General features: G+C 44.4%; 2 protein-coding genes and 1 long non-coding RNA gene across 3 annotated transcripts in view; 1 reads left to right on the top strand and 2 right to left on the bottom strand.

Annotated features, from left to right (window-relative positions):
- The window catches only part of LOC146496756 (uncharacterized), a 496,205-nt gene that overhangs the window by 333,281 nt on the left and 151,793 nt on the right, over positions 1-11,131 (bottom strand). The window lies entirely within an intron of this gene.
- LOC146496757 (uncharacterized) overlaps positions 1-11,131 on the bottom strand; it is a 358,433-nt gene that overhangs the window by 270,992 nt on the left and 76,310 nt on the right. The gene's annotated exons all lie outside the window — the stretch shown is intronic.
- Positions 4,514-11,131, top strand: part of ak7b (adenylate kinase 7b) — a 14,465-nt gene continuing 7,847 nt past the window's right edge. The window contains exons 1-8 of the mRNA XM_085142526.1: positions 4,514-4,655; positions 5,761-5,913; positions 6,005-6,113; positions 8,238-8,332; positions 8,607-8,717; positions 8,789-8,872; positions 10,782-10,864; positions 10,979-11,069. Coding sequence (XP_084998652.1) covers positions 4,584-4,655; positions 5,761-5,913; positions 6,005-6,113; positions 8,238-8,332; positions 8,607-8,717; positions 8,789-8,872; positions 10,782-10,864; positions 10,979-11,069 — 798 coding nt within the window. The 5' untranslated portion in view covers positions 4,514-4,583. The remainder of the gene's footprint in view (positions 4,656-5,760; positions 5,914-6,004; positions 6,114-8,237; positions 8,333-8,606; positions 8,718-8,788; positions 8,873-10,781; positions 10,865-10,978; positions 11,070-11,131) is intronic.

Here is an 11,131-nt window from a genome sequence, read left to right on the forward strand (position 1 = left end):
AGGATGAGTGTATTTGCATCCAAATTCAGGGGCTGCTGTTAAACTTGTTTAAGGGGCTGTTTCAGGGGCTGTTTAACTGTACCTTGTTTAGACTATGTTACCCATGATGCACCTCGGTATTGTACTTCTGGTTGGGAATGTGCTCAGTGTGGTTCTGCACAGCTGAGAGGTGTGTTGGAGGAGTATTTACTTGCATTCCTGTGTGAGTTAATACTGTGTGCATGCTCACCAGGTGAGTATTGTAAGATGTGAGTGATACTTGTTTAACTTTACCTGTGTTATTTGCTAAGTAAGAAGCTAGTCCTGTTGCTATTGATAAGATGCGTTTTTTTGGCCTCCTACAGGCAGCCTTGGTTTCAGCCCATATTTCATTTCATATATGACTTACTGTCAAGCATTTTAGGTGTAGGTGGATATAACTATTTACTATGGTTATTATCTGAATAGTTGTAATCTGTGGAGGTCCTGTTTGCCAATGTATATACGGGCTGGAAATTAATTTATGGTCTTAGGGCACCACCTAGTGGCCATGTTATAGCAGATTGTATATCATTAAGCTGGAAACCCACAGTATTGTATAAGCAGTATAGTGCTATCCCATATGAAAAGTGGCAGGTTAGCCTTCTTAGACTGTGAGATTTCCATCAGTAATCGGGGACATCTAAAAACTGACGTGTTCAGTAAACCTACACATACGGATCAGTATCTAAGGTTTGACTCTCATCATCCACTGGAGCACAAACTGGGCGTCATCAGGACGCTACAACACAGAGCGAACACCATCCCCACTGACACAGCAGCCAGGGAGGCAGAAGAACATCAAGAAGGCGCTGAGTCAATGTGGTTATCCCAGCTGGACTTTTGTCAGAGTGGGAAAGGCTCCTAAAGAAAGCTCCAGCTGATCCAGGAGAGAAGAACAACTGCTGCCTAAGAGAAAACCTGTAGTGATCCCATACGTGTCAGGAGTATCGGAGCAGCTGAGACGCATTTTTTCTAAACACCAGGTCTCTGTGGCTTTTAAACCCCAAAACACGCTGCGCCACAAACTGGTCCACCCCAAGGATCGGGTCCCCGACACAAACAGAGTAACATAGTGTAGCTGTTAAGTGCAGGAGGATTGTCAGGATATATACATCAGGGAAACCAAACAACCTCTGGCTAAGAGGATGGTACAACACAGAAGAGCCACCTCGTCAGGCCAGGACTCTGCAGTCTATTCACACCTACAGGCCAGTGGACACTCTTTCAATGATGAGGATGGAACATCCTGGACAGGGAGGAACGCTGGTTTGAGGGCGGAGTCAAGGAGGTCATTTACGTGAAAAGGGAAAGACCATCTCTGAATCGAGGGGGGGTCTAAGGGTCCATCTGTCACCATCTTACAATGCTGTGATTGCAGCCATTCCCCAACTCTCTGTGAATGGGACTCATGGTTATTGATCAGTGGTTGTTGATCAATGGTCATGAGAATTTGCATAATTATGATTAAGGAACTGACCTCCCAGCCCATTGTTCCTTCAGTGAGCTGGTTTCAGTCATTATGCAAATGTTCTGTTTATAAGATTGAAACCTGCAGTCAGCTGAGACTGAAGAAGTCACCTGATGATGATGAAACGTTTCTCCCACAAAACACCACGTCCAGATGAACAGAACCAACTTTTGGAGATTTACTTACCTGGATGATTGAGATGCATCAAGACGTAGTGATTAATACACATATTTGTTTTTTTCTGTTTACAGATGACCAGACATACATACACACACTCACATCCCCTTTACCTACATTTGAATATTATAATTCAATCGCATCCCTGCCAATGCTGTTCATCCTGTTGATGCCATCTGCCACCTCCTTATTAAAGTTATTTGAACTACATCACTGTGGCGTTCCATTCCTTCTGACTGAGGAAGACTCATGGAAGCATCCATTGATCTTTACACAGAGACAGATGCTCATGTAGAGTTCTGTTGATCTTCAGAAGAACAAAGGTGCTCATGAAGGTGTCCGTTGCTCTTTACACACATTCGCTCAGACCAATCTGACAGCCCGGAAGTTATTTCAATTCCTTTTAACTTCTCAGCGCTCCACATTCATTCGACAAGTAGAGATAATCCTCCTCCAGGCATAAATGAAGCTCACATCTCCACCAACAAAACTTCCCAGCACCTCGTAGTCTTGCCCACCAGCCTGCCACTGCGGCATCCAGCCACCACATCGCTCTCCCTCCTCAGCTGCTCCTCCTACTCTGCATGGCACCTGACTAGCAACTCGTCTCAGCAAACCTCCGTTGCACCGAGTTCCCAGTTTCTCAACCACTCGTCCCTCTTTTGCTAAACTCTGCAGCAAACATGTGCAGCACCAGGTAGCCAGTTACTCTCACCTTAGCTTCTCTCTGCAATACTTAACCTAGCATTTCTACAACCGAGTATTCAACCATACATTCCTCTAACCCAGCAGTTTTTCTTCTTCCCATAGGTGAAACTTCAAGCAGCACATGGCCAAGCTTTTTAGCCCAGGTCCCTTCATTCTTCCTCCACTCAAACAGCCGCTCAACCCAGGGTGATCGACAGCCGCGACAGTTGCATCATCATGTGTTACGGCCCCATCTCAGAGAAAAGAGCTCACTCCACTCGAGTTTGCATTCGCATTTTCATTATACAGAGATGTTCTCTGCACCGCCTTTCACTCCTGAAGACAAGATACCTACTTGACTATAATACTCAATCTCACCTTATGGTTCGGCGGCACCGGCATTTACCACATCCAGTTCGCTTCTCAGGCAGCTGTTTGCCTACAACAGTTTAATCAAGACACTTTCTTTTTCTTCTTACACAGAGAAATAGCCCAGGTAATGCGGGCATCATCCATACCATGTCCTGTAACACACAAAATACAAACTTTTAAAATCACCTTCAGTGTTATGTTAAGAGGCTCAAAGGCAAGTTAACATCCATCTCAGCTGTATAAGATGTGATGTATAAGATTTAACAATATTTATTTAATAGGGAAGATTTATTTATTTATTCAACTAAGTTTCCATTTCATAAGTGATAGATATATATACTGGCCATGACTTATAAAAATGTTTGTCTTGTGGTCCATAGGCATGTTTAACTCTGCAAGTGACTCTGTAAACTTTTCATTAACTAGCATAATAGATTAATGGCCAGATAAAGCCAGTAACCAAAACACTGTGAGGGTACATGCACAGGATGCAGATAAGAGGGTACACATATGCACATATGTATGAGCGCTGTATGTCAGTCTCAATGCTCATGGTGCAGATACAAGCGTACAAATATGTATGAAACCGTGGATGACTAAAGAGTTGCAGGTCCTGCTGAAGCAACGTGACGCCGCTTTCAGATCCGGTGATGGTAGCAGTACAGTGCAGACAGATCTGAGCTGAAGAGAGGTATCAGAGAGGCCAAGCCAGTGCACAAGAGGAAGATTGAAGACCACTTCAGCAATAACAACTCGCGACAGGTATGGCAGGGAGATCAGCACTTAACCAACTACAACCCATGTTGACTGAGGGCAACGGAGGAACTGAACCACTTCTTTGCTCGCTTTGAGGTGATGTGACGAGAGGCAGCCGCAGCTCAAACATTTGACGGCAGCAGCAGGTCATGGTGCAGGAATATGAGGTGAGGTGCACACTGAGGGCAGTGAACCCCAGGAAGGTCACTGGTCCAGATGGGGTGACTGGGAGGGCCCTAAAAGAATGTGCTGGCTGGGGTCTTCACTAAAATGCTTCACTGTCCCAGTCCTGCATCCCGCCGTGCCTAAAGCCGGCCACAATCGTCCCACTGCCTAAGCGGACAAACATTAGCAGCCTCTACAACTACCAACCAGCTGCTCTGTTATAATGAAGCGTTTAGAGAAACTGGTCCGACGTCACATCATGTCCTGCCTGCCACCAACACTCGACCCGCTCCAGCTCGCATACAGAGCTAACAGATCAGCTGACGACGCCATTGTTACAACGCTCCACACCACCATCTCTCACCTGGAACAACAGGGGCGTTACGCCAAGCTGCTCTTTGCTGACTGCCTTCAATATGATTGGATAGAGTGAGTATTCGCTTAGGGCACCAAACAGGCCAGGACCGCCCATGGTTGTGTAGTGCAGTGCGGGGGTCAGTTTACAATTTTGTTGTACTATTGTACTAGGTATGACTGTGTAATGGCTATAAAGAGTTATCTTATCTTATCTTATCTTATCTTACGGTCGCTGTGCATCAGTGTGCATGCACAGGGCCTAATACTTGGTTTAATGCTTTAATGTTTCTACATGTTATGAGTCCACACTGGAGCTTTATAGGGTGACCATATTTTGATTTCCAAAAATAAGACACTTGGCCCAGTCATGAAGAACTTTAATAAAACTGTTTGCTTAAAGAACACGTTGACATATTTAAACGACGCCTTCTCTGTGCGGTTAATGAATAGTGAAATAAAAAATGTCATATAGGCTTTACAGTTGGTCAGCCTCGCTTTAACGTCACAGCAGTGGGAGTGGCCGTCTCCTTGACTACGCGACACTAACAGTAACACGCTAACAGAGCGGTCGGGAGCTAGCATGGCGCAGCCAGAGACGACACGGGTGTTTCTCAACAACGTGGACTCGTACGCATCCAGACACATCGCGCAGGTAACATTTGAAGGCTGGAAGCAGCTGCCACCTCACAGCAACACCTAACGTGACTCATTAGCTTTGGTTTGGAGCAGACGAGCAGACAACACCGGAAATGATGTTAAATCAGTGTCATCTTCGACTCGTTGATTCGTGTTTTCAGCATTAATCACTTTCACATCATCGGTTACTAAAACAAGGATACTTTCTCTATTATCGTTAGCCCTACTGCCCTGTCTCCGCCCACTCCTTAACCACCTGTTTCAGGTACAACGGTCGATTGGCGAGCTTCCATGACGTCATTCTGATTGGTGGTTTGAGGTGTTTTCACAGACTGATGGTGATGCTTACATTTTCAGAAAGTCATGAAACGGCGATGACGTTAAGCTGATGTGAGCTGGACTTACTGTAGCTTTGCATGAAAACCATTTATTTATTTTCAAAATAAAAGCCCACACAGAGAAATGTTCAGAGGAATCTGTGTGTGTGACATATTCAAGCTTAACTAGTGGCATGAGGACTTTGCAGGGGACCAGTTTGAATTATATTCTAGGCAGCCTGTAGCAAAAAACCCAGATGAGCTGTTCCCTGGTCTTTGTTTGAATCTGTAATAAATAGCCAGGTAAACAGTTCCACAGTCACAAAATAGTATTTTTACACTCACGAGATGATGCTGAAGAGCCATCAGGTGTGCAGTGTGTCCTAAAAACCTGAGGAAACTGGACACGTGGGGGCAAAAGAAGAAATGTGTTACAAGTGACCCTAGCTTACAACAAAGGAGAGTTCACACAAGTTTCTGAAGCATGATCTGGGTTATTTACAAAAGGAAAGTTTGTGAATCTGTGGTGTGTTCTTGGATGAGTGAGCACTGAGCCTGTGAGAGCAACTGAAGGAGTTGGCTAGGTGTCCTCAGCGCCACAGTAGGGTCACGTGATCTACAAAAGCAAAGAGAAACGCCACCACAGGGCCGTCAGAGCAGAACACAGAAAGAAACACACACACAGGAAGAAGCCCAGAGAGCCGATCCTGAAGACGACTTAAAGAAATTACAGGAAAACTTAAGAGAGTTCAGGCGTGTGGAACAAGACTTTTGACGTTGGTTTGAACGTTGTTTTTGGATTAGGTCCTGAGTGGAAGTGTGGCCGGAGCTGCTGTTAATACCACCTCTGACGTGGAGGCAGAGCTGGTGTCAAACCATAGGAGGACCTTCCAGGTGGTGGGAACTGTTTCACATCCATCTGCTGAGGAAAGGCCTCATGTGGTCGAACAGTACACGGTAAGGACTTTAAAGTTGTTTACGCTGTGAAAGCCTTAGCCTTTTATTCAAACTTTACATTCAAGACCAATTATTTGTTGCTTTCTTCAAGCATCTGGGCCGAGATGAGCTCCTGTCCAAACTGATGGGCTGTGATGTTGTTATCTACAACGTTACCCAGCATGCTGATCAGGTGGAAGAAGCTCTCTGGGCTGCCTCGGGTAAGTTAGCTATCCCTGAGGCTATGTGCTCCATATTTGCTCATAAGTACACATTCTTGTTTGTGTTTATGTTTATTATTTATTTATTTGTACTTTGTTTTTCCTGACTTTAGCTTTAGCTGCTTTACAAATTGATATTTTTGAAAACCTGTATGATGAAGCCAGAGAGGTTGATTCTGTTGATCTGGACGTTTTCTGTGGGAGAGATGTTTCGTCCCTCATCCAGGTGACTTCGTCAGTCCTTCAGCTGATGTGCAGTACTGTATCTGTGCTAGCTTTGATAACACCGGCCATGTTAGTGAATACTATGGCACGTATGACTTACTGACTCCATATTTAGTGGTTGTGCCAAACGTTACGGAGGTAACTATGGTTGTTTTTCATTGTGGTGCTCTTGTTCACGTTGGTAATGCACTCAGTCCAGAATGTAACAACAACCATCGTTTATACAAATCAAGCTGAAGCCAGCAGTGGTTCAGACATCAGCACTGAGTGTTACCTGGTCTTTGCTGTGAGGCAGCAGAGTTGAGGAGCGAGGATAGCCAGGTGATGGTCAGGCAAATTACAGCTGTTGTGTTTGCTGCCTTCACATGACAGTAGGGCTGCCACGATTAGTCGACTAGTCACGATTACGTCGACTATCAAAATCGTCGACGACTGATTTAATAGTCGAAGCGTCGTTTGAAGCTTTGTAAGATCACAAAAGACGCAGGAATAAGTAGTAGGATTTAAGAGTGTAATAACGGACTGAAACAGAAGATGGCAGCACTGCATGTACAAGGATGCCAGCTGCCGTTAACCCCCGAAGAAGAAGAAGCTGTGTCCCAGAATTCATAGCGCAGCCCAGCTCAGTTTCCAACAATGGCGGCAGCTAGTTAGTTTTAATATTACTCTTATTATTCTTTCTGGGTCACAAAATAAACGTTTAACATATTTTCAGGCGAGAATGTAGCTGTGTAAACCTCAAATATCTGCTCAGTTTATCAAGACACCACATATTTTCAAAAGCGCTCCGACGTTTTTGGAGACGTCTGTTACCCACTAGCTCGATAGCTAGCCGGGGGCTAGGCTCACTAGAGCCGTGAGAAAGCGGACTCCCGGCTAATCGTTTTCAAACCCACCGCCGTCTTTTGCTACTCAGGTTAAACATGATATATACTCTATAGTCACTTAGATAACTTAAAAATGCTATTGTTTGGCTTTTTTAGTATTTTATTTGTTCCTGAGTAAATCGGTTTGGCTGAGATTAAAGTTATAGTTTTTACATAGCTGAATAAACATCAAGCAGACAGCTGATTATCAGAAGTGTGAGATGCTGGAGAATTTACTCCGGTGTTCTGTTATATTTTAGATAGCAAGGAGTTTATTAAACTTCACCGAAACAATCTGCAAATTTCATTAAAATTTAATAATCATCTTGTCTTTATTTTTAGTTAGCACATACCTTAAACACTTAAAGCTGTAAGCTAATGATAGTTATATAAGAGCAGATGCTGCTGGTGCAATGAGCTGTACGTTTTACGTCCAATGGATGATGATCTGATTAGTCGACTAATCGCAAAAATAATCGATGACTAGTCGACTATCAAAATAATCGTTTGTGGCCGCTCTACACTACAGCACAGTCTGACCACCTGGTCAGAAGGTAAAGCTTCCATGTGGAACTTCAGTTTTAGATTTAACTAGAATTTAAATATTGTTAAGTCCGTTTGAAGTTGCTGGATTGCCATCCCTACTGATACACTTACCCAGTTCACCAGTAGCATCTTCACAGTCCTGATGCATTTAAATGCCACTGGATCATGTCATTAAGTGTAGTGTCTTTGATAGTTTTCTCCAGGTCTCTTCATGCTCTTTTCTTCACCCTCCAGCCAGTTGAGGTATATGTCTCCTCTACCTGAGCTTTCTGCCAAGTTCTCTTCCTGTTGAAAGTGAATTCTTCCTTCCCGTTGTCACCAGGTGGCGCTCCCAGGGCATCATCAGACTTCTGGGGCTCTCTCTGTAATATTGCACGGTCTTTACTTGATTATATGAAGCTCTGTGAGGGAGCTGTTGTTGTGAAGCAGAACTATATTAATGAACCTGACACTGAAAAGCTCTTTAAGATATTTTGTTCACTCGTAGCGCTTCACAGTGAAGTCGAGCATTTTTCTGGGCCAAAGATGTTCATCCTCATCTCCACGATCATGACCTGGGCCTGCAGCAAGCCAGCTGATCCTGTGAGTGTATATAACAGAAATCTGACATGTGCGGTCATTGTGCGTTTGTAATATCTACCTAAACTTGTAAGAAACTCGTTAAAGTGAAGCCTTTATGAGATGTTTCTGACTACAGTGCTCTCTGGGATGATAAAACATTATAGATGTTGTCAAAAAACCATCTCAGGATTTTATTATTCATTCTTTATATTTCTGTACCCTGTGACATGGAGTACCAAGCACATAAATCTGTCATGAAGTTGCTGGTAATCTCCTGCCATGATGCTCGTGACAGGATGATCTGGAGCTTCCTTTCACTGATGCGATTTTCTGGAGCAGGAGAGCACATCCCAACTTTGAACGGCACATTGATCTGGAGAGGAGAGTAGTGAAAATGGGCAAAACTGTAAGTTTGTAACAGTTTTTTAATAACAGACACTCGATGGAGACGTGTCTGATGTTACGTGGTACTTTCAGGAAAGAAAGCTCTTCTCCACGTACGTGGTGGCAGCAGGACTTCAGTACGGGATGGGAGAACAGATCTTCCACTACTTTTTCAAGGTAAGATTTGAAGGCTACACCTACAATTAGGAGGAGGGACAGACAGCCGTTGAAAGTCAAAGGCAGGTTACAAACGTAGGTGAACGCTGCAGATTAATCTACTGCTGATGTTGACACCTTCATTGTAAATGCCATAACTGCAAAACTGCAATGCAGGGGCTGCAAATTAATACCATAGGTGTATCTGCTAAGACTCTCAGACAGGTCTGATTATCAGTGACCTCAAGGTCAGAGGTCAAGTCTTATGAATGTGATACCTCAAGAAGAAATCATCTTTTTTTTATGTTGGTACGATGCAGCTACTGAAGGACGGGTTCAAAGTCAGCTGGACTGAAACACTACATGTATGTAGATCAGTGTTTCCCAGCCTTTGAAACCACACACACACATTTCACATGAGAAAAATCACACAGCACAACCAAACAAAAATGTTGATCATTTCCCCCCACACACCAGCAGGTCGGTTTGAACTTTAATGCTTTCTTCTGCCCGCTGCTCCTGCTAGAGGCTTCATCTGGGTTGGACCCAGTTCAGACCGACTACTCTACGTTTTCAGATATTTATCTATTGCTGTTATGCGCCGCATCGTCTCACAGCATGACTGTTGTTTCTTCTTCTTCTGTTTTACTGGCACTTGGAAACCCTTTTTCATTAGAGCAGGCAGTTGTACTGCCCTCTAGTGGAAGAGGATGTAATTGTTCTGCCTGTTGCGGCACAGCTGATCATTTCTCACGGCACACCTATGTGCTGCAGCACAGTGGTTGGAAAACACTGGTCTGAATTATACATTAGAGCTCAGAGCTGTCTGAAGCCGGTCTGTGGAGCTACATTTAAAAATAAATGTTTTAAGTTCGTACAGTTCGTGCATCGGCATCTTGTCTGAGCAGAGAATACGATGGAGGAGATTATGCTGGATAACTAGTGCCAACCAATGGCTCAGTGGAAAACACGCAAACCAAACAGCACGTTTGTGTGTGTGTCCACCTGTTAATGGTAACACTTGTGGAGTGCTTTCTAAATGAGCACTGGTGTGTGTGCCAGGTGCACAGTGTGAGGCCTGTAGGCTGCAGGGTCTTTCCTGCAGAGGTGGAAGTCCTGAGCATGCTTTGCTAGGAAACCTGTGGTTTGATCAAAAGTGACTAAATGATGTTGTAAAATGTTTTTATCTTCTCACTCTACAGTACGACAGGATATCAGGGCAACACAAAGAAAACGCAGTTTGAGAATTAAAGTCAAAATTCTGTTTCATGAACAAAATCCAAACACTGCTGTTGGACAAAGGTCACTGTTGTTGTTTCAAGATAAACTCCCGTGACTGTCTCCACAATGCTTTGTGTAGATGACTCACAAGACTGAAATGATTTCTCTTACAACATGAACACAAGAGGACTGAAAATGGTAAATGGCCTGTATTTGTATAGCGCTTTTACTAGTCCCCCCTAGGGACACCAAAGCACTTTACACACCCAGTCATCCACCCATTCACACACTGGTGGAGGCAGCTACAGTTGTAGCCACAGCTGCCCTGGGACAGACTGACAGAAGCGAGGCTGCCATATTGCGCCATCGGCCCCTCTGGCCAACACCAGTAGGCGGTAGGTGAAGTGTCTTGCCCAAGGACACAACGACTGAGACTGTCCGAGCCGGGGCTCGAACCTTCCGATTACAAGACGAACTCCCAACTCTTGAGCCACGGTTGCCCCAGATGATGCTGCAGCAGGCTGTGTCGGACTTGAATGAAACGGCTGGCTTTGTTATCGATGGTTACGCTCTCGTGCAATAAAACATGTTGTATCACATGACACGAAGGTGGCTGACCGGTTTGTCTCTCATGGAAAAATAGGAAAAAGAATAATTAGATGGAAATGACTCAACAAATGTGAGTAACTGCAGTGATGTGACTTTATAGAAATCATGGCTGGGAGAAGATGGACCCGTCTTTGGAGATGGCAAGAACATCGTTCCCACGATTCACATCCATGACTTGGCAAGGTTGGCTGCTTCATTGTGTTTGTACACAACTGACAGCCTGAACATGAAGTCATCACACAGCAGGGTCTGATGGTACAAACGATGTTTCACTGTGGTTTTCCTTCTGTGTTCCAGTGTGGTTTGCAGCGTGATCCAACATCAACCAAGACCATATTATCTACTAGCAGTGGACGATTCGAACAACACCATGGAAGAAATTGTCAAGGTGTGTCTAGCAAGTCATCAGGAAGCCAAAACCACACAGTGTGAACAATGGGCTTAGCCTCG

Source organism: Neolamprologus multifasciatus, chromosome 19 (assembly GCF_963576455.1).
Source record: "Neolamprologus multifasciatus chromosome 19, fNeoMul1.2, whole genome shotgun sequence".
Lineage (NCBI taxonomy): Eukaryota > Metazoa > Chordata > Actinopteri > Cichliformes > Cichlidae > Neolamprologus > Neolamprologus multifasciatus.